The sequence below is a fragment of the Podarcis erhardii genome (assembly GCF_964252035.2).
Source record: "Podarcis erhardii genome assembly, chromosome: 15".
Taxonomy (NCBI): Eukaryota; Metazoa; Chordata; class Lepidosauria; order Squamata; family Lacertidae; genus Podarcis; species Podarcis erhardii.
This window is the reverse complement of record NC_138505.1, coordinates 21,883,093-21,911,072: the sequence shown is the minus strand read 5'-3', so window position 1 is coordinate 21,911,072 and position 27,980 is coordinate 21,883,093. Positions and strand designations below refer to the sequence as shown.

The 27,980-nt window shown below is 48.3% G+C and overlaps 1 protein-coding gene across 1 annotated transcript; it reads left to right on the top strand.

Annotated features, from left to right (window-relative positions):
- PLBD2 (phospholipase B domain containing 2) lies at nt 1-27,384 on the top strand. The gene is made up of 12 exons (XM_081841933.1): nt 1-269; nt 2,310-2,403; nt 3,419-3,577; nt 4,768-4,868; nt 10,923-11,137; nt 12,670-12,764; nt 14,557-14,717; nt 15,618-15,713; nt 16,950-17,021; nt 18,994-19,146; nt 21,413-21,575; nt 23,497-27,384. Exons 1-12 carry the CDS (start codon nt 55-57, stop codon nt 23,662-23,664), a joined length of 1,692 nt encoding a protein of 563 aa, XP_081698059.1. The 5' UTR covers nt 1-54; the 3' UTR covers nt 23,665-27,384.
- The last annotated feature ends 596 nt before the right edge of the window (nt 27,385-27,980 follow it).

Sequence of the window (27,980 nt, the reverse complement as noted above, 5' to 3'; positions counted from 1 at the left end):
GGGACTTGGACGCGCCTCCGTCCTGGGCCGGTGGGGACGTTCCTCGATCCGGCCATGGCGCGACTTGCGCTCTTGCTGACCCTGATCCTGCCCGGTATCGCGCAGCAGGCCGCCCGGCCGCCTCCCTTCTTCCCCGCCGCCGGCTCGGAACCGACCCGCAGCTGCTCCGTGGTGCTGGATCCCGTCTCCGGACAGCTGGAGACTGTGACTGGCTGGGTCCCCGCGGCCGTCGCCTGGGCTAACCTGACCGAGGGCATCAAGGAGACCGGGTAGGTAGGCAGGCAGGCAGGCAGACGGGTGTCCGCCCACTGCAGCGGGTCAAATCGGTGTCTGGGGCAAGGCTGCGGTCCTAGACGGGTTTCCTTTATTGTTGGGACCACGCCCTATTGGGCGTAGGTGGGCTTACTTGCGAGTAAACAGGCTGCTAGGACTGCCTTGCAAAGGCGCGCGTGTTGTGATGAGCAAACCCAGAGGAAGGCAGTAGGGTTTGCTTCCGAGTAAACGCGCATTGCAAGCGTCCCATTCTCGTGCACGTTTTTACCGGGTGCAAGCTCAAATGAACACCGGGTGTTTTTGTTTTGTTGGAGGGGGTTACTTCCGAGTAAACGCGCAAAGGGGCCGCGTTGCAAAAGCGCGCAGACCCGGAGCAGGTACAAAATGAAGGCAGTGGGGTTGAAGCTCGTGCGTGCCACACTGCGCTGCAAAAAGCGGTGCCCTCGGGGGCAGGAATCCAGGGCCGCGTTGGGTAGAATGAGCAGGAAGGCGCCACTAACGCGAAAGGGTCGGATTGCGACATTTCAAAGTAAACAGTCACAAGACTCAGAAGGGACTTAACATGAAGTCCAGAGTCTTAGTAAGTTATGTGCAGCATTTATTCAAAAGCAGGACGCAGCAGGGAGGAGTGCGGTTTGCTGACCACCAGTAGGACTACTGAGAAACTCTTATTGGGTATGCTGGCACACATTGATTACCACGAATTCGACACTACAGACTGTTCGACCCACATCAATTCAATACAGGGCCAGTTGTGTTACAATTAGGATTAAGACTCTTTTGTTCAACATACTCTTCAGTCTCCTATAATATATAATAATGGACTAATTTTTCCTTTACAGTGTTCATTTTTTAAAATAACCTGTTATCAACACAACTGACTCCATTAGCTAGATCCACATTTCATTTTTCTTAATTCATCTCACCTTTCTTCAATTGATCCTATTTCCCCATAAAAAAGACCAAACCGTTCAATATGTAGTTGGAACTATTCTACCAGATGCCTGGCTATTTTTTAAAACTGTTTTTTGCTAAGGCCTCAGAGTTGTTAGGACACCCCCCCCCCACCTCCCTCCCTTCCCCTCGCAGAACTACCAATTCCCAGAGTTCCCTGGGAAGATGGATTGAGTGCCAAACCATCTGGTTAAATTTCATTACAGTGGACGCTTGGGTTGCGAACGTGATCCGTGTGGGAGGCGCAGGTTGCGATTCGATGCTTATGTGCAAAGCGTAATTTACCGCTTCTGCGCATGCGCGACTGCCGAAACCCAGAAGTACCCGTTCCAGTACTTCCGGGTTTTGGTGCGTCCGTAACCCGAAAAAACACAACCTGAAGCGTTTGTAAACCGTGTGCTGGAGGCCAAAGCGGGCACAGCACACTTACACACCCCTCTCTACTCAGGCAAGCAAGAGGCACGATCAGATTTTAAGGACATATACCAGGCGGGCAAAACAAAACACTCCAGGAGGTTGTGAAGCAAATCTGGGGAGCGATGATGCAGCCTGGGAACGGAGGAGAGAAGGTGTGTTTGTGAAGATGGTATGACCTGGGGACAGTTCCAAGGGCCAGTTAGAGATTCCTGTTGGGCAGGATTGGGCTCCCCCAGGCCTGAAGTTCTTTCACACTAAAGTTCACGTGATGGGTCTTGAGTTTGCATTTGAATTTTCCACACTCAGCAAACTTGACAGCTGATGACCCCGGGTCATGGAGTTGGTAGGAAGCCTTCATACTGAGGACTAGAATAGGCTTCCTCAACCTCAGCCCTCCAGATGCTTTGGGACTACAGCTCCCATGATCCATAGCTAGCAGGACCAGTGGTCAGGGATGATGGGAATTGTAGTCTCAAAACATCTGGAGGGCCGAAGTTGAGGAAGCCTGGACTAGAAGCTTGAAGCCGATTTGAAGTGTGACGGGAGCTCATTTAAGGACTCAAGCAAAAGGGTGCTGTAGTGCAAGGAGGGGAAACTTGACAGATGGATTCCTTCGCCGGTCTTCTCAATACTTTTTATTCTCTCTCTTTCTGTCTCATTTATAGATGGGCCTCCCTGGAACTAACCACCAATGAGAAGTATAATGACAGCCTCCAGGCCTACGCGGCAGGGCTGGCAGAAGCAGCTGTGTCTCAGCAGGTAAGTGTTGGCATATGGCCTCCACCCTCCACGTTTTCCAGCTTTATTGAAGACCCTTATCCCATTGCTTCAGCTCTCTCAGGACAAAACCATTTGAGGCAAGCATTAACCTAGAAATTAACCTTCCATGATGGCACTTATGGAGGGTGAATACAGATGCGGTGGTCTCTGAACAAGGGCAGAGTGCCGGACCCGGAAGCCATTGTTACATGTTACCTGGAGCAGCAAGGAGCTACCCCCTGCCTGTTCTGAATGAACTTGAAAGATTCAGGAAGGGCTTCCAAACTCCCACCGAATATGGAAGGTTTTACTCGGGAGGATATTAAAATTAACATACAGTGGTACCTCTGGTTACTACTTAATTCGTTCTGGAGGTCCGTTCTTAACCTGAAACTGTTTTTAACCTGAAGCACCACTTTAGCTAATGGGGCCTCCCGCTGCCACCACACGATTTCTGTTCTCATCCTGAAGCAAAGTTCTTAACTCGAGGTACTATTTCTGGATTAGCGGAGTCTGTAACCTGAAGCGTATGTAACCTGAAGTGTATGTAACCCGAGGTACCACTGTACCTAACTTAAGTTATAGGTCCCAATCCTGGCCAATGGGGATGAATTAAACATAGGAAGCTGCCTTACTCTGAGTCATACCGCTCGTCTATCCAGTTCAGTATTGTCTACACTGACTGGCAGCAGCTCTCCAGGGTTTCAGACATTTCCTGTCCTACCTGGAGATGCCATTGGGGATTGAACTGTTAGTTTCTGTTTATGCCACTGTGCAGTGCTTGGAGTCATATTTCTCGTCCTTCCCTGCATGCTGGAGACTCTGCGTAATGGGGGAATGTGCCTGGAGCCTCCTCAAAGGCTCAGGTCTTTAATCACATTGGAGGAGCTTGGTCGAACACAAGTCCGACATGAACCGGGGACCTTCTGCATGCAAAGTATGTCCTACTGCTGAGCTACAGCCGCCTTTCGCTGTGGATCTAGCTCAGCCGCCTTAAATGTTTGTGCCTTTGCAGCTCATCTACATGCACTGGATGAACACGATGGTGGGCTACTGTGGGCCGTTCAAGTACCAGACCAACTACTGCCAGAAGCTGAAGAAATACATAGAAGCCAACCTCGCCTGGATGATGCAGCTGATGGAGGCAGCGGACGATTCCGAATACTGGTACCAGGTGCGGTGTTCTGTTCTGAGGCTAGGGTGCCACCTGCATCAAACCTTTAAATCGGTATCATTCCACTTTATAAACAGGCACGGCTTCCCCCAAAGCATCCTGGGAACTGTAGTTTGTTATAGAGTGCTGAGAGTTGTTAGGAGATCCACACACACACACCCTGTTCCCCTCACTGGGCTACAATTCCCATCATTCCCTGGTTAAACAACAATAAAGGGAAATGAAAACATGCCAGCAAAAGCGTGTCGGTTTGTGATACCATTTTGCAGAAGCAGGCACTGTGTGATGAAAACCACGAATCAGAAAGAGGAGAGGGGGTTGAGTGGTGGTTTCAAGGCCCACTTTGTGGGTGGAACTGTGCAGTGAACTTTTAAACAACAAGCCGGATTTAAAAACACAACTTAACTTTTACGAGGATATAATAGAATAAAGAGATGGGGTGCTGTGTTTTTACATGCATTGTGTGTGACTACTGTATATCATAAGCACAAAATGCCTCTTAACAAACAGTAACTTACTAGGTTGCCAAATGCACAAGTTGGCCCTAGTGCTTCTGCTTACTAGGGTTGCCAACCCACTAAAACTAGGTTTAAAGATACAAGGTGGCATCTTAATTGTGACATTGGGAAGGCTCTAGTGGAGCTCATACTGTTGTTAGCCACCAGCTTGGGCTGGGGAGGGCGGGATATAAATAAAATTTATTGTTATTATTTATTATATGACATGCATACCACACAAATAACGCAGGAATGATTGTGCTCTCTGCAACTCTGAGCAAAAGTCCCTTTTTTTGCATGCTGCAAGAGAAGAAAGGGTCCTACCAGCTATGAGAGGACTTGTCTGGTCCTTCCACTGCTGGAAAAACCAGCCGCTTAGCCACTAAAATGCACATATTATCCAGCTGCAGGGTCCCTCCTTCAAGTCCCAAGACACTGGGCTATAACACCTTATAACATGAACATTAATGGTTGCTAATTTTGGTTCATTTCATCTTGTGCAATTGTTTGAATGAATTAATATTCAGTCTGCAAGCTGGCGGGTTCATTGCCTTTCATATGGCAGCGTAATTGCTGTTAGCTTTTTCTTTTTTCCTGATCCGAGGACCAAACTACGCCTCGGATTGTTTCTTGGCTGCTTTTAAGGTTTGACTCTGTGAGTGATTCCTGTGTGTTCTCCATCAAAATGCCCAGGTACGCCTCGCCCTGCTGCAGCTGAAGGGCCTTGAGGATGGCTATAACGGCCGGGTGGCCTTCCCGATCGGCAAGTTCTCCATCGCACCCTTTGGCTTTCTGTAAGTCTGTGGTTCTTTTGCACATGTGAGACAATGCAGGAGGGGGGACATTTCATGGGTGCCTGGATTCTGCACAGGACTGACAGTGACACATGATGTTTAAGCCTGGGGTCATCAACCATTTTGGGCCCATATTTAAACTGTCCTGGGCACCGTGGACATAGCACTAGTGTGCACACACACACTCACGACAACTGCATGCAACACACCCGCACCACAGTCACAAGTACACACATAGAGTCCTACCGCCATCGGCTACACTCCATTTTGAGAAAAAAAGTTTTCGCTTTTTAAAAAACAACCAATTTTTTTGGCTAATTTGGAAGCCTTATTTTTTTTTGACAAGCTGATTTTCCTGGAGACTGCAGCTGAGGAATATTTGAGTTTGTTCCTGTGTAATGTGTGACGTGTTTCTTTTTTGTTTCATTGGCTACGATGAATTTTAAGCCGCTATCCCTCATTAAGAAGCAGCTAGAGTGTAAGGAATGGAACCATTTGGGTCTTTACCATAAGTTATTAGGGTTTAAGTCTTGTTTTTAAATGTATTTGCTGCTTTTGAGGTTTTTAACTGTTTCTAATTACCTGACATGTAAATCTCCTTGAGAGAAGGGTTGAGAAAGGGGTTGGTAAATTAATTATTAATAATTAATTATTAATAATTACAATACAGTTATAGGTAAAAATACATAGGAACATAGGTCAGTAGCCCATCTGATCTCTTCTTTCTTCTTTGGCGATCACTTGTAGCCAAGTAAGATTGTCTTCCATAAACACGGGTTTAACAGTGAGTCCGTAAGTGACTGTGGAGGCCAATTCTGAATCCACATGTCCTTCCACTATGGAGACATAGGTTTCTGGATGGGAGTTGATAATGGTGAGCGTTTGCCAAGTGTGCCTTCCTCTTAGCACATTTCTCCCTTGCGTCCTGAATTCGAGTGTCTTCAAAGCCCATGACTCCTTTGATAAAGGCTGTTCTCCAACTGGAGCGCTCGCAGGCCAGTGTTTCCCAGTTGTCGGTGTTTATACTACATTTTTAAAAGATTTGCCTTGAGAGAGTCTTTCAACCTCTTTTGTTGACCACCAGCATTATGCTTTCCATTTTTAAGTTCAGAATAGAGTAGTTGCTTTGGAAGACTATAATCAGGCACCCGCACAACATGACCATCTGACCTAGCTTCTTGTTCTCACCGTAGCCAACCAGATGCCCCATTGGGAAACCTGTAAGCAGGATTTGTGCAACTGCATCCCTCCCTACTTAACAATTCCCAGTACAGTGGTACCGGTTTAAGAACAGCTTAATTTATGAACAACTTGGATTAAGAGTGCTGCAAACCTGGAAGTAGGTGTTTTGGTTTGTGAACTTTGCCTTGGAAGTAGAACATGTCCCACTTCCTGTTGTGTGTGTTCCATTGGTAAATTGAGTCCCCCGCTGCTATGGGAAAGCACATATTGGTTTAAGAATGGACTTCTGGAATGGATTAAGTTCGTAAACCAAGGTACCACTGTATTTGGGCGTTGTTGGACTACAACTCCCATCATCCCTGGCCATTGGCCACGCTGGCTAAAGCTGCCTATTTCCCAAAAAGAACTACCCTGCTGGATGAGAACAAAGGCCCATCTATTCCAGAATCCAGGTCTCTTAAGCCCCTTTTCCTAAGATCCTCTGAACATAGCTGTCAACTTACAGATTTGAAAATAAGGGACCAGCAGCCTCGAAAATAAGGGATCAGCAGCCAAAGTAATGGATCAACAATTACTTTGGTAAAATACATATTTTGTTGCGTGCAAATGGCTTTAGATACCTATTAGGTCCATAAATTACCATATAGCATATATTCAACACAAAAAAACAGCAACAATTTGTTGTTGACAAAGGACAGCTGGACATAGAAAGGGCCCCATTACCTTCAGTAGCTTATTTAAGGCAGTGTTTCCCAACCTTTTTTGGGCAAAGGCACACTTGTTTCATGAAAAAAATCTCGAGGCACACCACCATTAGAAAATGTTTAAAAAATTAACTCTGTGCCTATATTGACTATATATAAAGTAACTCTCTTTAATAGGAATCAAATAAACACAAAGAAAGTATTTTATAATTACTTTATTATGAAATAGTAAGTACCGTATTTTTCGTCCCATAGGACGCTCCGTCCCATAGGACGCACCTACTTTTTTGAGGGGGGAAATAAAGGAAAAAATTTTTTCCTTTATTTCCCCCCCAAAAAACCAGGTCGGGGAACAGTGGGATGGCGGTGCTGCGCCTCCCCGCTGTCCCCCGAGCTTGTGGGGCTGGCCCATGTCTGCCTGGCGCGAGGGGCGCTCTGCTTCAGGGCGCCCCGCGCGTCCGGCGGCAGGCTACAGTCCGCAGCATGGGGAACCCTCTGTTTCAGGGCGCCCCATGCGCCCCCCGGGTGCGCAAGGCTTGCCAACACGAGCGCGGAGCACGGGGCGTCCTCCGAAGGGCGCCCCGTGCTCCGCGCTGCCAGCTGCCGCCCGCAAGCCTTGCGCTCCTGGGGGGAGATCCCCCGGGTGCGCAAGGCTGGCCAACACCAGCGCGGAGCACGGGGCGTCCTCCGAAGGGTGCCCCGTGCTCCGCGCTGCCAGCTGACGCCCGCAAGCCTTGCGCTCCCGGGGGGAGATCCCCCGGGTGCGCAAGGCTGGCCAACACCAGCGCGGAGCACGGGGCGTCCTCCGAAGGGTGCCCCGTGCTCCGCGCTGCCAGCTGACGCCCGCAAGCCTTGCGCTCCCGGGGGGAGATCCCCCGGGTGCGCAAGGCTGGCCAACACCAGCGCGGAGCACGGGGTGGCCTCCGAAGGGCGCCCCGTGCTCCGCGCTGCCAGCTGACGCCCGCAAGCCTTGCGCTCCCGGGGGGAGATCCCCCGGGTGCGCAAGGCTTGCGGACACCTGCGTGGAGCACGGGGCGTCCTCTGGAGGGCGCCCCGTGCTCCGCGCTGCAGGCTGCTGCCCGCAAGCCTTGAGCTCCCGGGGGGAGATCCCCCGGGTGCGCAAGGCTGGCCGATACCAGCGCGGAGCACGGGGCGTCCTCCGAAGGGCGCCCCGTGCTCCGCGCTGCCAGCTGACGCCCGCAAGCCTTGCGCTCCCGGGGGGAGATCCCCCGGGTGCGCAAGGCTGGCCAACACCAGCGCGGAGCACGGGGCGTCCTCCGAAGGGTGCCCCGTGCTCCGCGCTGCCAGCTGACGCCCGCAAGCCTTGCGCTCCCGGGGGGAGATCCCCCGGGTGCGCAAGGCTGGCCAACACCAGCGCGGAGCACGGGGTGGCCTCCGAAGGGCGCCCCGTGCTCCGCGCTGCCAGCTGACGCCCGCAAGCCTTGCGCTCCCGGGGGGAGATCCCCCGGGTGCGCAAGGCTTGCGGACACCTGCGTGGAGCACGGGGCGTCCTCTGGAGGGCGCCCCGTGCTCCGCGCTGCAGGCTGCTGCCCGCAAGCCTTGCGCTCCCGGGGGGAGATCCCCCGGGTGCGCAAGGCTGGCCGATACCAGCGCGGAGCACGGGGCGTCCTCCGAAGGGCGCCCCGTGCTCCGCGCTGCCAGCTGACGCCCGCAAGCCTTGCGCTCCCGGGGGGAGATCCCCCGGGTGCGCAAGGCTTGCGGACACCTGCGTGGAGCACGGGGCGTCCTCTGGAGGGCGCCCCGTGCTCCGCGCTGCAGGCTGCTGCCCGCAAGCCTTGCGCTCCCGGGGGGAGATCCCCCGGGTGCGCAAGGCTGACCGACACCAGCGCGGAGCACGGGGCGTCCTCCGAAGGGCGCCCCGTGCTCCGCGCTGCCAGCTGACGCCCGCAAGCCTTGCGCTCCCGGGGGGAGATCCCCCGGGTGCGCAAGGCTTGCGGACACCTGCGTGGAGCACAGGGCGTCCTCCGAAGGGCGCCCCGTGCTCCGCGCTGCCAGCTGCTGCCCGCAAGCCTTGCGCTCCCGGGGGGAGATCCCCCGGGTGCGCAAGGCTTGCGGACACCTGCGTGGAGCACGGGGCGTCCTCCGAAGGGCGCCCCGTGCTCCGCGCTGCCAGCTGACGCCCGCAAGCCTTGCGCTCCCGGGGGGAGATCCCCCGGGTGCGCAAGGCTTGCGGACACCTGCGTGGAGCACGGGGCGTCCTCCGAAGGGCGCCCCGTGCTCCGCGCTGCCAGCTGCTGCCCGCAAGCCTTGCGCTCCCGGGGGGAGATCCCCCGGGTGCGCAAGGCTTGCGGACACCTGCGTGGAGCACGGGGCGTCCTCCGATGGGCGCCCCGTGCTCCGCGCTGCCAGCTGACGCCCGCAAGCCTTGCGCTCTCGGGGGGAGGTCCCCCGGGTGCGCAGGGCTGGCCTACAACAGCGCGGAGCATGGGGCGATGGGATGTGGGAGGGAGCTCGCTCCCCGCCCCGCGTGTGCTCGCCGCCCGACTCGCCCGCCTCCCTCCCACGGCACACCAGGCAACGTCTCGCGGCACACTAGTGTGCCGCGGAACACCGGTTGGGAAACACTGATTTAAGGGACATCATCAATAAGAGACAGCAGTGGGACATGGCGCTGGGATAAGGGACTGTCCCGCCAAATAAGGGACGCTTGACAGCTATGCCTCTGCAGCACACAGGAGTTTTGTGTCTTGGCTGATGTACTGTTGTTCCCTCCCAATACTGTACTTAAATCTTAAAAGAATATAAGAAAACCCCTGCTACATCAGGCCAAAAGGACCATCTGCTCCAGCACCCTGCTTTTTACAGGTGCCCCAATGGGAAAGCCCCAAAGCAGGACATGAACACAACAACAACTCCTTGCTTGTGGTTCCCAGCAACCAGCATTCAGGGACATTTACTGGCTCTGGCAGTGGAGGTAGAAAAGTATTGCCTCCCTGGTGTGAGCTAGATGAGTTTTGTGAGCTGCAGTCTCTTGGGCTGAGGGTTGTGTGTTGGGCTCATAGCTTATCTCTCCTAAGATAAGCAGGCAAGCTTGCTGCAGACGCCACAGAGTCCGAGGGGAACTCTTCCAACTTCCCCCACAAATGCAAAGGTTTCCAGGAATCTTGAGTCTGCATCAACAGCCAGGTCAGAGTGGGGTTGGGCAGCTGTGTAGCAAAAGCTTTTTTTAACTCCTGGGAGGCAGAGTGAGGTGGAGGTCAGGTAAAGCTCCCAGGAGACAAGCAAAGTTAAGCAACGAATTCCCCTTTCTAAGATCCCTGCCTATGCTTTAAAATACACGGTTTGAGTGTGGGATGCCCCACCTTAATAATAATCCCTCCTGGAAGAGGCAATGATGGCAACCAACTTGTTATTGTTGTTGTTTAGTCGTTTAGTCGTGTCCGACTCTTCATGACCCCATGGACCAGAGCACGCCAGGCACTCCAGAGCACGCCAGTCTTCCACTGCCTCCCACAGTTTGGTCAAACTCATGCTGGTAGCTTCCAGAACACTGTCCAACCATCTCGTCCTCTGTCGTCCCCTTCTCCTTGTGCCCTCCATCTTTGCCAACATCAGGGTCTTTTCCAGGGAGTCTTCTCTTCTCATGAGGTGGCCAAAGTATTGGAGCCTCCGCTTCAGGATCTGTCCTTCCAGTGAGCACTCAGGGCTGATTTCCTTCAGAATGGATAGGTTTGATCTTCTTGCAGTCCATGGGACTCTCAAGAGTCTCCTCCAGCACCATAATTCAAAAGCATCAATTCTTCAGCGATCAGCCTTCTTTATGGTCCAGCTTTCACTTCCATACATCCAACCAACTTAGATGGCTTTAAAAGAGGATTTAACCTGCCCTCAGGTCTTATGGTAAAGGGCAGGTAAGAAATCAAATATATAATCAACATCATACTTTGGAACTCCTTGCACGTTCAATTTCGGCACCTGTTTAGTTCATCCTGTGCAGACGTGTGGAACGCTGACATGTGATTTAGCCTGGTTTTATCTTATCGTTGATTTTAATTATCTTTTTGAATTCTTTAAAAAAAATTTTTTTTTATTCTTTTTGTAAAACACATTGAGGTTATTATTTTTTTTTTTTTACAATCAAACAGCATGTAAATTATGTGAAATAAATAACAACTAAAATCATTGTCATGTGAATTGCCTCTGCTAGTTTGTTCCAGCTGGGGGGCGATTTGGAAGACCTGGAATCGGCCTTCAACAAATCTGGAAACCACCGGGTCCTTGGCTCTGGGTCCTGCTCGGCATTCATCAAGCTGTTGCCTGGCAACCAGGACCTCCTTGTCTCCCATGACACCTGGAATACGTACCAGTCCATGCTACGCATCCTCAAGAAGTATACTTTGCCGTTCCGGACTTCAGCCCGCAGTGAGTAGCAGGAAAAGGATGTGGGGTGGAGCAAGGGACCTTTGACCTCCAGATGTTGTTGGACTACAGTGCTCATAAGCCCCAGTCAGCATGGCCAATGTTCAGAGATGATCCAGCAGGCTTTTCAAAGGTCTCTTCTTTTTTTCTTTATTTTGACAAAGTAATAATCATAAATAAATAAGAATAAAAATGTGCACCCCGCCACCGAGACCGTTCCATTGTAACTATCCAACCTCCCAAAATTTCAACACCTCTTGCGATGGTTTGACCCCTTTCCATTTTAACAGTACAAATTCTACAAACACCTTCCATATCTCCTCAAAATCATTTCTCCTGCGTATTCCCCATCTTACCTTAATGGCACATGTTAATTTATCATTTAATAGCTATATCCTGCACCTCTTTATACCATTCTTCTATTTTATATTCTGCTTGCCCCTATCACTTCCTAGCTATCATAATTTGTGCAGCTGTCAATAAATTTGTAAGCAAGTCCTTCATTGCCTGCGAAACTTCCACCCCAATGTAAATTGATAATAATGCTACCTCTGGACTTTCGGTCCAGCTTTAACCCAGTGATTTCTGTTATCTCCCTTAACACCCTTTGCCAGAAAGAAAATGTACATATTTACACCCGCACCACATGTGAACATAATTCCCAGTTTCCTGGCATCCCCCCCAACATAACACCAAATATTCCTTGTTTATTCGAATTAATCCGACTGGCGTTAAATACTGTTACAAGAAAAAACTGCTCCTTTTCCCTTATGGGGTATCCATGAGCCCATATAGAGTCCTTAAGTAGGTTCTCTATCGGTAGGAGAAAATAACCAGAGAATATTGAGAATCAAAGCAGCTAATAAGCCTGATCTTTATTAAACTATTGCAACAGGTTCCCCACTCACCACACACAGGGATGGAGGAGAGGAACCCCAAACAATGATGTGCAAGCCCTTATATACACTTGAAATTGCCCACCCTGTAGCTCTAGACCAGCCCCCAAAACATCATACATACATCACAGAAGGAGACAGTCTCCAACAAAAATCCTGTTTGTCAGGATACCTGATAATGGCCACTGATTGCTCCACCTGGGCAGCCTGGTCATTCTTTTGTGATGGTAAATACTCAGTTCCTGAATCCAGGCCACAGGCTCACCCTATTCATACACAAATACACCCTTAAGACAGGATTTATGAGCAAAGAGACAACGAGGAGGTTTTCCCCATTTGCCTCCCGTACTGCAGAGGAATATTTGAGGTCACTGGGGAAGTCAAAATGGCTTCAGGATTGCTCTCCTGTACTATTTCAGACACATGGTTTATATACTTAGGTATGTGTTTGCCATGAACATTTATGAACATTTATTTTCTATTTGGGACCTTAGAATTCTTATAACAATACCATCTCCAAATAATTTATAATGATTTTCTTTTATTCGTATAAGAATCGAAGGTCTTTACTAGAGGGGGCGGGGGGCGGTGTCTGTTGCCATGGAAGCGCTGACGACTGCTTGCAATTGGGCTCCCCAGGTGACAGCTTGATCCCCGGGTATGTCCAGTCTTTCTCCTCCTACCCGGGCGCCATCTTCTCTGGCGATGACTTCTACATCTTGAGTAGCGGCTTGGTGAGTGGCCCCTGTCTCTTCCACTGCTGTCCTAGATAAAGAGTTGTTTGACCTACAGCCAGCATACAGAACCTTCCTCTGCTGCAAATGTCATCCGAGATGGGTTCAAACTGGAACCTCAAGAGACTTGGCTAAATATAGCTAGTAGCATGCAGAATAGTAGGTCCTGCGCTACGACCTGGTGGAATGCTCTGTCCCATGAGACTAGGGCCCTTCAGGATTTAACCTCCTTCCATCAGGCCTGTAAGACAGATCTATTCTGCCTGACCCTTAATTTGAATTCAGCCTGATCTTTTATTTCCCTTCTCTTCCCTCCCCCTCCCCTTTTATGAAGATTACCCGCTCTGAGACCCCACAGCTAATTCTCCCCTGGCCTCCTCAGTGGCCCAAGTAGGACTAATTCAGCCAGCTAGCCCTGGTGATTATCTAATGCTTATTAGATGGATTTCCCCTAAATTGATTTCTGAACTTTGAATTTTATTGTTATTCATGTTTTTATACTGTATTTTATGCTGCTTTTACAATTAAGTGTTTTAAATTTGTTGTTAGCAGCCCAGAGCCCGGTTTTTGAACTGGGAAGGGCGGGATACAAATAAATTATTATTATTATTATTATTATTATTATTAGGCCCTGCACTCAGGGCAAACACAATTCAGTAGGAATATAAAATATCTATTGATTCAGGCCTTTGGTCTATCTAGCTCAGTATTGTCTACACAGACTGGCAGCAGCTTTCCAGGATTTCAGACAGGGAGTCTTTTCCAGCCCAAAGAGAGCCAGTGTGGTGTAGTGGTTAAGAGCGATAGACTCGTAATCTGGGGAACCGGGTTCGCTTCCCCGCTCCTCCACATGCAGCTGCTGGGTGACCTTGGGCTAGTCACACTTCTCTGAAGTCTCTCAGCCCCACTCACCTCACAGAGTGTTTGTTGTGGGAAAGGAAGGGAAAGGAGAATGTTAGCTGCTTTGAGACTCCTTAGGGTATTGATAAAGCGGGATATCAAATCCAAACCTCCTCTTCTTCTTCTTCAATGCTAGAGATTGAACCAGGGACACAATCCCCACTTCCAGATCCCAGGTCGAGAATCAAATTGGTGCTACTGGGACAGTCATAGAATTGCAGAGTTGGAAGGGACCCTGAGGATCATTTCGTCCGACCCCCTGCAATGCAGGAATATACAGCTGCCCCATACGGGGATCGAACCTGCAACTCTGGCATTATCAGCACCATGCTTTAACCAACTGAGCTATCATTGGCCCTGTTGAAGGACACAGAGGCTGCCTTGATGACCTTTGAAAATTCCTCCTGTTTGGGAAAACATCAAGCAAATGGCTTTATTTCTGCGCTTCTGGAAATCACTGAATTCTTGCAGATAAACTCATAGGAACACAGGAAACTGTATTGTACGGGGTCAGATCCATCAGTCCATTTGACTCAGTATCGTCAACACTGACTGGCAGGGGCTCTCCAGGGTTTCAGACAGGGTCTTCTCTCGGCCTTATTAGGAGATGCCATAGGGCAGCCTTTCTCAACCTTGGGTCCCAAGTTGTTGTTGGCCTACAACTCCCATAATTCCCAGCTCGCAGGACCTGTGGTCAGGGATGATGGGAGTTGTAGTCCAGCAACATCTGGGGAGGTTGAGAGGTTGAGAAAGGCTGGCGTAAGGGTTGAACCTGGCACCTTCTGCATGCAAAGCAGGTGTCCTCCCACTGAATTCTGCATCTGGGAACCCCCCATCAGACAACTTGGGGTTCCCAGATGCAAGGCTTGCTCAGGGCCTTTTCCCTCTGCAGGTATCTCTGGAAACCACCATTGGTAATAGCAACAGCAGCCTGTGGACGTTCATCCAGCCCAAGGAGAGCGTCTTAGAGTGGTTGCGCAACATCGTGGCCAACCGGCTGGCAACAAGTGGAATGGAGTGGGCGGCCATTTTCCAGAAGTTCAACAGCGGCACGTGAGTGAAGGAGCCATAGCTCCGTAGATAAAGCACAGGTCCTGCATGCAGAAGGTCCCGGGTTCAATCCTCAATGGCTTCTCCAGTTTTACAGGATCAGGTAGAAGCTGGCGTTGTTAAGGTTGCGAAACAACGAAGCACGGGACGAAGAAATGGATATGTTTCTGAAACAGCAATGGGATATCAGCTCTGCCCAAGGCGTGGTGGAGAACAGCAACAACCGGGGGAAAGAGAGACATAACATTTTACAAGGACAGGAAGAAACACCACAGACAGAATAATTGCCACACACAGGAAGAACAAGGATATAGTGTTGTATTTCTATAAATCATTTAATGTGTCAACACAAATAGAAGTTATTAATATTGCAGTTGTTGTATAAGGGATTATTATTTTGACCGGATTGTAATTGAAATTAGTAAGATTTTGGAACACAGAAATAAAGAAAAACATCAAACCATCGATTCTAGCACGCGGGGGGGGGGGGGGGCACCTAAATTATATAATTCAGTATTTGAATGATAGGTATTAGTAATTGTATTATAATTTGGAATTGTTGTAATGAGGCTATTGGATGGTAATTGAAAATTAATAAAAAATATTATAAGAAAAAGAGAGAAGAAGCTGGTGGGCGTAGCTTGTTGCTGCCCGAGATCCAGTTAGACTACGCAAAATGAAGTAAGATGGATAAATCTTGCTCACATGTGTTTCATCTTTAAAATCTTTACAACAGTCCTGCAAGGTAGACTAGTGCTGTTATCCCTGTTTGCAGACAGAAGGTGTGGATTAGGCTGAGAGGGAGCAGTTTGGTTCAGGGGCCCCTAGCTCACTTTCACACCACTCTTAATTCAAAAAGCATTGTGCATGTTGGCACTCACCTGTTCTGCTTCTTTGCCACAGGTACAATAACCAATGGATGATCGTGGATTACAAATCTTTCGTCCCAGGGAAGGCCAGCCTCCAGAAGGGAGTCCTCACGGTGCTGGAGCAGATCCCGTAAGTGCTCTAAACTGTACCTCATTGGACAAGCAGGGATGCCCAGCTTCGCCCTCATCTCCACACACCTTTAAATATTGCACTTTCCCTGCTTAATAGCTGCCAGGTTCACATGTAACACTGAACCCAGCATCCTGGCTTACTGAGCTAGGATTAGTGCAAGCAGCTGTGAACCAAGAAACTATATTATTATTAGCCTTGCATCGATTTTATAGCCCACACTTTGTCACAAAGCGGAGGAGAGAAACCACATCGCTCAGTGGCAGATCATCTGCTTTGAATGCAGCAGGTTTCAATTCCCAGGACCTCCAGACCTGCTGCCTGAAACCTTGCCTGTCAATAGACAATACTGCACTAGATGAATCAGTGGTCTGACTTAGTATAGCTCAGTGGGTGAACATCTGCTTTGCCCCCTAGTTGAATTCCAGTTATGGCTAGGGGGAAAAACCCTGGCTGAAGCCCTGGACAGCTGTTGCCAGTCAGGGCAGACAGGTAAAGGTAAAGGACCCCTGGACAGTTAAGTCCAGTCAAAGGCGACTATGAGGTTGTGGCGCTCATCTCGCTTTCAGGCTGAGGGAGCTGGCGTTTGTCCACAGACAGCTTTCTGGGTCATGTGGCCACCACGACTAAACCGCTTCGGCCACAACGGGACACCATGATGGAAACAAGAGCACATGGAAATGCTGTTTACCTTCCCACCAGAGCAGTACCTATTTATCTACTTCCACTGGCGTGCTTTCGAACTGCTAGGTTGGCAGGAGCTGGGACAGAGCGACGGGAGCTCACCCCGTTGCAGGGATTCGAACCGCCGACCTTCTGATTGGCAGGCCCAAGAGGCTCAGTGGTTTAGACCACCCGCGTCCCTCAGGGCAGACAATACTGAACTAGATAGCAGTTGTTTGATTCACTATTATTAGACAGTTTACTATTTAATTCAACTATTTAATTTGGCAGTAGCTCAATGGTTCCAGCATTTGCTTTGCATGCAGACAGCCTTAGGTCAATCCCCAGGGATGTCTCCAGATAGGCGAGACCCCCTGCCTGAAATCCTGGAGGGCCGCTGCCTGTCATTGCAGGCAATACTGAACTGGATGGACCAGTGATTTGATTTGGTATAAGGCAGCTTCCCAAGGCACCTGGGAGGAGGTGAGAGCTTTGCAGGATATTCCCAGCACTGAGACTTGAGTGCCAGACTTTCCCCCTGACCTCAAAATAACAATATTTTGATCTCTCCAGGGGGATGGTGGTTTTTGACGACAAGACCGAACTGCTCTACCAAGAAGGCTACTGGGCGAGCTACAATGTGCCGTAAGGATTTAATTTCATTGTCATTTCACTTTTAATTAGTATACCGCCTTTCTCTGTTGCTACGCACGACGTGGCTTATAGCAACAAAATATACAACAAGAACGCACAGCTGATCATAATCCGATCCAATACAAAAAGTCATAATGAAGCATAACTTTAAAATGGATCGACTTATATCAAATGAAGTAATATTCAATAATCTGTTAGAATGTAATAGCACACAATAAAATCAACTCTCAAAATATCAGCAGATCATAATTAAACAGAAATTAACTCTTAGCAATAAATAATTGCTAAACTACGATTGATAAAAAGAACTGCACGTCACAGTGCATAAAAGACCACCATACATACATGCAAAACCATGTTTCTCTTTGCCTCTCGCTAACCTGGCTCCTTCCACTGCCTGATCTGTCTTGCTCCCTTGGGAGGCAAAAGGCAGCTCTGGTCCTGGGCTGGGGGCTACGAGAATCAGTGACATAGCATGGCATCACTCTGAATCCAAGCAGTCTTTGAAATTATTATTATTATTATTACAGATTAAAAACAGTCGAAAATGACAAATGCTGTTAAAACAAGACTAAAACCCTAATAAGCAGGCACTCATGGAAAAGATACATCCATCAAGCTAGGAAAGCCTGTTGGGAAAAAACGTCTTCAGTTGTTTCAAGACAGTGCAGATAGTAGGTGCCTGGCAGGGGCAGCCATGCTAAAAGCCCTACAGGTATTTATTTATTAAATACCTGTAGATTTCAGGGCGGTTCACAGCAAAAATCACAATGAAAAAAACACAGAATACATAATAAAAACAAAATAACCCAATAAATCCCCCCTTCCACAACACATTTTAAAAGGGCATTGGATGTCAATCAGCCAAAGGCCTGGTTAAAAAGGAAAGTTTTTGCCGAGCGCCTAAGGATGTATAATGAAGGTGCCAGGCAAACTTCCCTGGGGAGAGCATTCCACAGATGGGGAGCCACTGCAGAAAAGGCCCCTTCTTGTGTTGCCACCCTTCTTGAGGAGGAGGCACACAAAGGAGGGCCTCAGAAGATGATCTCAGGCTCCAGGTAGGTTCATATGGAAAGAGGTGGTCCTTGAGGTATTGCGGTCCTGAGCCGTTCCAAGTTACTGCAGAGTGGGCTTCTGAGATCTTTGGAACTTGGAACAGAGACTCTCCCACAGACCACAGCAATCTACTGGGTGTGTTAAGGGATAAGGCAGTCTCTCCGGTAACCTGGTCCTAAACTGTATGGGGGCTTTTACATTCATGCCAGCCCCTTTAACTTGGCCCGGTATCTGATTGACAGCCAGTACAAATCCCACGAGCAAGGGGTTACCATATTTTTTGCTCTATGACTCACTTTTTCCCTCCTAAAAAGTAAGGGGAAATGTGTGTGTGTCTTATGGAGCGAATGCAGGCTGCGCAGCTATCCCAGAAGCCAGAACAGCAAGAGGGATTGCTGCTTTCACTGCGTAGCGATCCCTCTTGTGTTCTGGCTTCTGAGATTCAGAATATTTTTTTTTTGTTTTCCTCCTCCAAAAACTAGGTGCGTCTTGTGGTCTGGTGCGTCTTATAGAGCGAAAAATACGGTATATGCTGGCTGAAATTGCCTTACAATTTGTCCTGCCTCTGAGAAACCTTCCTTCAGGAGCTAAGTGACAACCTCTGGATTGAGCCATGATCTAGTCCCACACCAGCCAATGTGTTATAGTGCCAAACTAGGACTTGGAGAAACCTGAATTCAGGTCCCCACTCGGCCGTGAAGCTCACTGGGTGACCTGGGGCCACTTGCTTCCTCTCTCAGCCTAACCTACCTCACAGGGTTGTTGTGAGGATTAAATGGGGAGGAGGAGAGCTTTGTGTACCACCTTGAACTCCTTGGAGGAAAGTTAGGCTGTAAATGCAACAAATAAAGAATAGGCTTCCCTCTAGCCCCCCAACATTGCTCAATGGCTTTTTCTCCACACCCAGATATTTTAAAGAAATCTTCAACACCAGCGGCATTCCTCAGCTAGTTCAGAAATATGGCGACTGGTTCACCTATGAGAAGAACCCCCGAGCCCAGATTTTCCGGCGCAACCAGACGCTGGTCCGGGACATGGGCTCGATGATCCAGCTCATGAGGTAAGACGTCAGCCTGTGCTGCCCCCTGCAGGCTGGGAGTTGCATGAACAAATAACGGATACTACACCACTGTCTCCTTGCTGTTGAAATGGGGTTAGGGTACAAGCTGGACAGCACGTTTTTTGGAGCAAGGCATGAATTGGAGAAAACGTTGACTTAGGAATTGGATTGGGTGTTCACCGGCTCATGTGAAACACTGTCCCTGGTTGGGATGGAGAAGATCTTTGCTTACTTTGCACTGTAAAGTGAATCCATGTAATTTGTCAGTCCCAGGCTTATTTTCAAATCGAATCACAGCCATTGGTTGGATTGCCCAAATCTTCTATTATTATTATTATTATTATTATTATTATTATTATTATTACTACTATTTTATTTATTTATTTATTTATTTTATTATATCAATATTATTGCCATTGCTACTGTTATTGCTGTTGTTATTATTGCTGTTACACTTAAATTTATTAATCGCCTTCTATACCACCATCTCAACATGATTTTCATATAAAATAATTGAAAACAAAAACACATGAAAACATATTTAAAACAAGACTAAAACCATAACGATTGAACCTTCATGGTAAAGGCCCATTTATCCAGCTGGGAAAGCCTGTCGGAAGAAGAAGGAAAAACCAACTATTTCCCGAAAGTGCAGATTGTGGAGTAGTATTGTGACAGGAATATTATTTCGCAGAACAGGGGCAGCCACACTAAAAGCCCCACTGCGAGTTACTGCAGTGCAGTTTCAGGTTGTTGTTTTTTTAAGTGCATTTATCAGAAGAAAAGCAGACAAACACGTGTACTTTGGAAGAGGCGAAAGCCATTGAAAACATGCGGAAATGTGTATTTAAAATGCATTCAAAATGAATGCTTTAGGAGCCACAGGAAACTGCCTTATACAGTGGTACCTCGGGTTAAGTACTTAATTCGTTCTGGAGGTCTGTTCTTAACCTGAAACTGTTCTTAACCTGAAGCACCACTTTAGCTAATGGGGCCTCCTGCTTCTGCTGCGCCGCTGGAGCACGATTTCTGTTCTCATCCTGAAGCAAAGTTCTTAACCCGAGGTACCACTATATGAGTCAGACCATTGCTCTATCTAGCTCAGTATTCTCTGCACTGACCAGCAGAGGCTCTCCAGGGTTTTGGACAAAGGACATTCCCAGCTATAGCCGGCAATACCAGGGATTGAACTCAGGACCTTTTGCATGCAAAGCAGGTGCTCTGTCACTGAGCTACAGCCCTTTCCCTTTGGGGCAAAGTTCATATATTCAAATTCCGCATGCGTTTTTCTGTCTTTTTAAATTGGGGAAAATGGGAGTGGAGGGGCCTATGATAGAGTGCATGTGAAACTGACACAGGAATGGAAATTGACCAATCCACCCACCCCTACTTCCTTTGGCTCAGATGCTGAAAAGATAATGCTCTCCCAATTTTATACTAGTCCATATACGGATTCACGCCGGGTCTCTCTGCTGTAGCAGCTCCTTAGTTTGCTCTTCCCAGTCCACACAAGTGTTTCCCCCAACAAAGACGGGGGTTTTTCACCCCGAAGCTCATCCTGTGGGGAAGCACAGCTCCAGGAAATGTTCAGAAAAGGAGCAGCCCTGTCATTTTTTTTGCTGGAACGCCAGGATAATTGACGACTCCTCCTTGCTCTGTCAACTGAAGGAGTTGATAAGGAGAACAAGCAATACAGTCAAGCAGAGGCTGGGTACTTCTTTCTCTTTCTTGCACAGGGTTCCCGCTTCATGCTAGTGGTATATAGATGGTCACCCTTCTTTACAAGATGGCTTGCGTTTCCAATTAAATGTGAAAGGTTGCGTTTCAGTGGGCTGAGGACCTTTTGTCCAAACTCACTGTGTTTTGCAAGTTAAGTATCTTCCAAAACCATCCAGGCCATAGGCAATAGCTGATCCTAATGAATTTGGTATAATTCCACCTGCTCCATCTCCTTTGGAGCTCTATGTGTGTATATGGACCAATATAGTGGCCAACGTTTTGGGTGAGTAGCTAAGAGCAGTGTTCCCCAACCTTGGGCCTCCAGCTGTTTTTGGACTACAACTCCCATCATCCTTGACCACTGGTCTTGCTAGTGAGGGATGATGGGAGTTGTAGTCCAAAAACAGCTGGAGGCCCAAGGTTGGGGAACACTGGCTAAGAGGGCCATCACAGTGAGCGCTTGCATTTCTGCATCTCCCACTATGCCATCGCTTGAAGCCCTGACTGCCCTGTCCCCATTCACATCCTCCCTGTGCTCTCCGTGCAGGTACAACAACTTCCCGAAGGACCCACTGTCCCGGTGTCAAGGCTGTGATCCGCCACAGAATGGCGAAAACGCCATTGCCGCCCGCTCAGATCTGAACCCTGCTAATGGCACCTACCCCTTTGGGGCCCTGCGTCAGAGGCCACACGGAGGCACTGATATGAAGGTATGGGGTTATGAATATCATAATATCAAAAGAGCCTGTTGGATCAGGTCAGTGGTCCCATCTAGTCAAGCATCCTCTTCTCACAGTTGGCCTAGAATTTTTTGATTTTAATCATGTTTCAATATTAATTACACTTAACGTTGATGATGATGATATTGATTGATTGACAAACAAACAATTTTTATTATTCTTATTAAGAATAAGAATAAGAAAGTACTGTACAGTGGTACCTTGGGTTACATACGCTTCAGGTTACATACTCCGCTAACCCAGAAATAGGGCTTTAGGTTAAGAACTTTGCTTCAGGATAAGAACAGAAATCGGGCTCTGGCGGTGTGGCAGCAGCAGAAGGCCCCATTAACTAAAGTGGTGCTTCAGGTTTAGAACAGTTTCAGGTTAAGAACGGACCTCCTGAACGAATTAAGTACTTAACCCGAGGTACCACTGTATTATTTATACCCCACCCATCTGGCTGGGTTTCCCCAGCCACTCTGGGTGGCCCACAACAGAATATTAAAAATATGATAAAACATCAAATATTAAAAAGCTTCCCTAAACATGGCTGCCTTCAGATGTCTTCTAAAAGTCAGATAGTTGTTTATTTCCTTGGCATCCACAGGGCGGGCGCCACTGCCAAGAAGGCCCTCTGCCTGGTTCCCTGTAACCTCACTTCTCGCAGGGAGGGAACTGCCAGAAGGCCCTTGGCGCTGTACCTCAGTGTCTGGGCAGAACGATGGGGGTGGAGACGCTCCTTCAGGTATACTGGGCCAAGGCCGTTTAGGGCTTTAAAGGTCAGCACCATCACTTTGAAATGTGCTCGGAAACGTACTGGGAGCCAATGCAGGTCTTTCAGGACCGGTATTATATTGTCTCAGTAGCCGCTCCCAGTCACCAGTCTAGCTGCCGCATTCTGGATTAGTTGCAGTTTCCAGGTCACTTCAAAGGCAGCCCCACATAAAGCACATTGCAGTAGTCCAAGCAGGAGGTAACCAGAGCATGTACCACTCTGGCGAGACAGTCTGTGGGCAGGTAGGGTCACAGCCTGCGTACCAGCTGGTAATTTAACCTTGATGATGATGATATTGATTGATAAACAAACAAACAAACAAACAATATTTTAATTATTCATACCCTGGGCGGCTTCCAACACACATATAAACATAATAAAACATCAAACGTTAAAAACTTCCCAATACAGGGCTGCCTTCAAATGTCTTCTAAAAGTTGTGTAGTTCTTTATCTCCTTGACATCTGATGGGAGGGCATTCTACAAGTTGGGTGCCACTGCCGAGAAGGCCCTCTGCCTGGTTCCCTGTAACTTCACTTCTCACAACGGGAACTGCCAGAAGGGCCCTCGGATAGAATATATTAGGCTTGATTTTGTGTGCCTGCATTTTTATGACTTCTACGCTGCATTCCTTCCCTGTCTGACCCTGAAATTGGCGCAACTGGTCCTTTGGGATGTTTTGCTATGTCTATGTTTTGAGTTAACACCAGGGTGAAGCCGAGCATCTCCTTGAGATGTTCCAGGGACACAGATGGGAAAAGAATGTCAACAGCCTCCACTGGTGGCTTGGTTGCTAAGATAACTGAGGTTAAAGTGTGATAGTTAGGGCCAAATGTTTTGGGGGCACCCCAAGGTAATTGCAGGGGAGTCAGTTTTAAACAGCTATTCTTTGATATTCCCATTGCAAATGTAACAGCAAGGAAAAAGGTAATGTCTGCTCATGTTCACAATAAGAATAAACCATGAATCAAGATGGCGGCGGATTGTATTGAAACGTAGACAAAATCCTGCTCCTTCATCTGAGGAACCATCCTGCCAGATTTGGTTTTCAAGTGGTTGGAGGCAGCAATTTTGGGAAACGCTAGCACAGGTCATTGCGTCCGTGACTCTACCTCACCTTCTTCCTTTTGCCAGGTCACTTCCTTTGAGATGGCCAAGAACTACAGTTTCATTGCCACCAGCGGGCCAACCTGGGACAACCTACCTCCTTTCCAATGGACCACCTCTCCCTATCGCAATCTGATACATATGGGCCATCCTGACCTCTGGAAATTCTCGCCCATCCAGGTCCGCTGGGGCTGATGCCTCATGGGCTCTGTGTGTGTCTCAAACTTTTCCCATCATGCTCGACAAGACCCCAGCTGGTGCTGTGGGGCTTTGTGGGTGAGCGTGTCGCTTTTTATTCTCGAAAGGGCAAAGGTGCTTGATAATGAATGGATACAATCGGGGTTATTCAAAAACTGTGATTCCACGGAGACACCAGGAGGGGGGAGCGCTGGATTTGGCTGCCTGCAAATCCCAACTTTCTGTTAGTTTGCTTGTTTGCTTTTCAAAGTTTCTAGTCGTTATGGACGCAACAATAAGCCTTGAAAGAGTCCAGCCAAACGCCTGCTTCCAGCCAGATGGGTGGCTGAATTAAGATTGCTGGTGTTCGCGAGTAAAGTGAATTATTGGGGGTGGGGGAAGAAGAGTGAGGGGAGTGTGAAATCCACAAGCCTCACCTGCTGAACCATACTCCCCTCCCCCAGTTTTAGCCAAATCGCACTTCCCCCTAGAACAGCCTAAAAACAAGAGTTAAGGGGGTTTCTCAAAAAGTAAAAGGGGGGCATTCTTCCATCTCCTACCCCTCCATTAATTACGCCATGCATAATTCCTTGCTATTTCTATAAGAACTTCCAAAAATTACTCAAAATTGCAAGGTCAGCCGTGCGGATTAAGGTGAAACGGCTTGTATCATAACCAGCGCTGGTTGCAAGATTCTGTTCTCTGTGCTGCAGAATATTTAGCTCGTTTTAGCACAAGATACACCGCAGCCCAGGACTTGAGTGTGTGAGTAAGATAATAGGGAGGAAGTGTCCCTGTTTTTCCTCCCCTTGCCTAGGCAAGAGAGTAAGATTTGTTCTGCTTTACCCAAGCTGCTTCTTCCTGCTTCCTGAGCTAAAAACTCCAACCCATCTCCCTGCAAGGTTCAAGACTTCAAACCTCTCTCCTGCCTGCAGGAATCTTGAGCTCCTACAGAGCTGCTCTTGCTAGTTGCAGCTGTTGATGTTGTTATGCTCAGGTGTGAGTCTTGAGCTCTCAAGAGCTTTGTAGAGGGAAGATGCACAGCCCTGACTCCTGGGGATTTTCCTTCCTTTGTGGGTTGTATACCAAAGGTGTGGGTGCCTGAGATCTGCACACTTAACTCCAACCGGCATGGCTTTCCCAGACAACGCCGAATCTCCCATGCAGAGATGGACATAGCAGGGAAGGGTTGTAGCTTAGTGGTAAAGCATGTAGAAGGGCCCAGCTTCAATTCCCAATGGTCTCTCCAGGTAGGGCTGGCAGAAAACGGGCTGAAGCCCTAGGGAGCCTCTGCCATTCAGTGCAGACAATACTGAGTTACATGGTGCAATGGTGTGACTCAGTTTAATGCCATTTCCTGTGTTCCTATGTAAACCAACAGGAAGGGGACACGGATGAAGCATGTGCTTTGTGTGCAGAAGGCCTCAGGTTCACTTCCTGGCATCTCCCAAGTGGGATTAGGAAACACCTCCATCTAAACCCATGAATAGTTGCTTCCAGTCAGCATAGACAGTATGCACTAGATGGACCAGTGGTGGGATTCAGTACAAAGCCATTTATCCTGTGATCCTTGGCACACGCACAAGAGGCTCGGATTCCCAGGATCGTTCTGGGAAGACCTGGGCAAAATCTAAGCCATTTCCTATTTATATAGTCCGTTACCTATTTATATGGATGCTCTTCCTGGGCTAAGCAGCTCTCTCCCATGGTGAGCAAAACGACTTCCCAATTTTCGTATTGCCATTTCTCTCTGATTGTTATGTGTACATACATATGGTTGAAAGTCAGGGTGGAGAAACTCAAGCCACCACGGGGGCCCTGAATGTAGCCCCTGGACCTCTCCTTATGTCCCCTAAGCTGTCCCCAGGACACAGACCCCACCAGCCCTCCTTTTGTGTTTTTGCCTGGCCAGAATGTGCCCTTAGTGTCTGATAATACCCCTTTTTTGTTTGCCTGGATACAGAGGGGTATATCTGAGAGCATGTAGAAACTAGCCCACTGTCCAGGGGCAAAATCTACACTCTGTGCCCTGCCCACTCTTGTCTCTGGCCCCACCCAACACTGGCATCTGGCCCCCAGAAGATTTCCTGGGAGGGAATACAGCCCTTTGTATGGAAAGAGCTGCTCTCTTCTTGCTGTAGATCTCGGCTGCATAGGCCGTTGCAATGATGAGATCCTGCCCTTCTTCGTATTGCTATTTCTCTCCTGCATTTATGTGCATGTGTGAAAGCGAGGTACTTGGCTTCCTGCCTTAAAAGCAACCCCTTGGCATGACAGGAAGCGTTTGCTAACGGTTTGTTTTGCTACTGTTGCCTTGACTCTGCTTCCTCTATCAAATCCTTGGACTTCGTTGCAGAGCAGGGATCCTCCAAGATCTTGTTGATTTGCAGCTCCCTATCAACCCTGCCCATTGTCCATGCTGGCTGGCGCTCCCAGCGACTTCCAGAGAGGCACATGTGTCTCAACCTTGTTACAGAATTGAAGCAAATTCTGCCGAGCATGGGCAAAGTGCCTTTCCTATCATCATCGAGTAGCCACAAATTCCCCCCCGCAACCCAAATATCTGTAGGCGATTAACAGGCATTCTGACAGATAATCTGCCTCTTGGCTGTTTCCAACTGGCTGCATTCACACTGCAGTTTTGGTTCCGTTTTCCAGACACTTCCCTGTTAATTTCTGCATTATATTTGAGCTTTCAGAACTGTAGTGAAATATAGCACAAGTTTGGAGCTTGTTTTCATGTTAATCTGCAGATGGATTTCTTTTTCTCCCCTGGAAGAAAACTTGTGCTATATATTCTAGGAAGTGGCTTCTAGGTCATGTGAAAGCTCAAGGTATAACATGGAAATTGTCAGTTATGGGAATGTTGGGGAAATGGTATAAACCACTCCCGAAGTGCTTTTTATGTCATGTGGAAACTGAACAATAATGCAGGAATTAACATTTAGGGAAATGTCAGAAAAATAGAATCCCCCGTTGTGTGAATGCAGTGTATGGGTACAGAGACCTCTCTACGTATAAAGCACAGAGTTGGTATTTTCTATGCACGGGCATCGGGGGGGGGCAGGCTTTTCAGCGCACAGTGCAACATGGGAGCAGAAAGTGCTGACGTAGAGCTTACTTGTTCCAGCTCAAAGATGAGCAGAAGAAAGCGGATCTGGAACTACTGAGGGATCTCCACCTCTCCAGTTGTTTAACCATAGCAACAACCAAACAACTCCTTCCTCCCCTAAATATATTGCTCAGTTGAAGAAAGCTTGGAGCAACCAGGAGTTGCATTTTTGTGTGGAAGGACTGTAAATTCAGTTCTGTGTGGATGCTCCCAAAAAACTTCCAGGGCTCAAATTTATTTCCCCCCAGTCTCTGTCTTTTGCACTAGTCTCCAGTTGGTGGTTTAGAAAGGGGTGTCTATTTAAACAAAGCTTGCCCACCCCCTGCTTGAGCCAATGTGGGCTTTATATTCTAATTACAAGCATGAAAAACACAAAGGAAAACCCGAAAAAACAATTTGCCTTCAATGCTTAGGAGTTGCAAGGGACGTCTTTCCTCCTTTTTTCCTTATACTTGAGCCAAAAAGGATATGAATCAGTCTGTTGGTAGCATAAACTCTGTCCCTGTGGATCAGGGTATATGAATGTATTGGTCAGCTATATGAAGGGAATTCGGTCTTGCCTTGTATGATCAAAAGTTATTGTTATGATTTATTTTTGGTTTTAATAAATATCAACACTAACTTGACATCCCATGTTCTGCTTCAAGGTCTTTGATATTTTCCCAGAGGAAACAAGGCGGGAATTGTTTGAAATCACCAGTTAGGTGTATACAGTCACATCCCCTCTATCACACACACATGCACACACACTTCTCTCTCCCACACACCCTTGCTTCCTTCTTTTGCTCACACATTTTACCTGTTTCCATCACTCACACACCTTCAGGCCAGTGTCATCTCAGGTTATGCTGGCAGAAACAGGTGCACCAATCTAGAGGAAGTTGGCTGTGCAATTTTAAGATTCTCGGGATCAGAGCTTTTTGTTTCCATGAGCTGGGATCTCGTAGTATTGTTTCATTGTCCCATCAATACAATTCTGACTGTCAGGGACTGAACAGAGAAGGAAGGGTGAAGACACCTCCCCAGCCTGACCCTTCCAGAGAAGAAGATGATGACAGTTCAGAATCACAACAGGGGTTTGAGGGAGATCACGGCTCAGAGGCAGATGAGAGGAAAAGCTGGGAAATAATAGGAGATGAAGAAGCAGCAGCACCAGCTGACGGACTCAGTGTCTTTAGAAAACATTCCAGACCTCACCTGTCCCTGAACCCGGCGGACATTA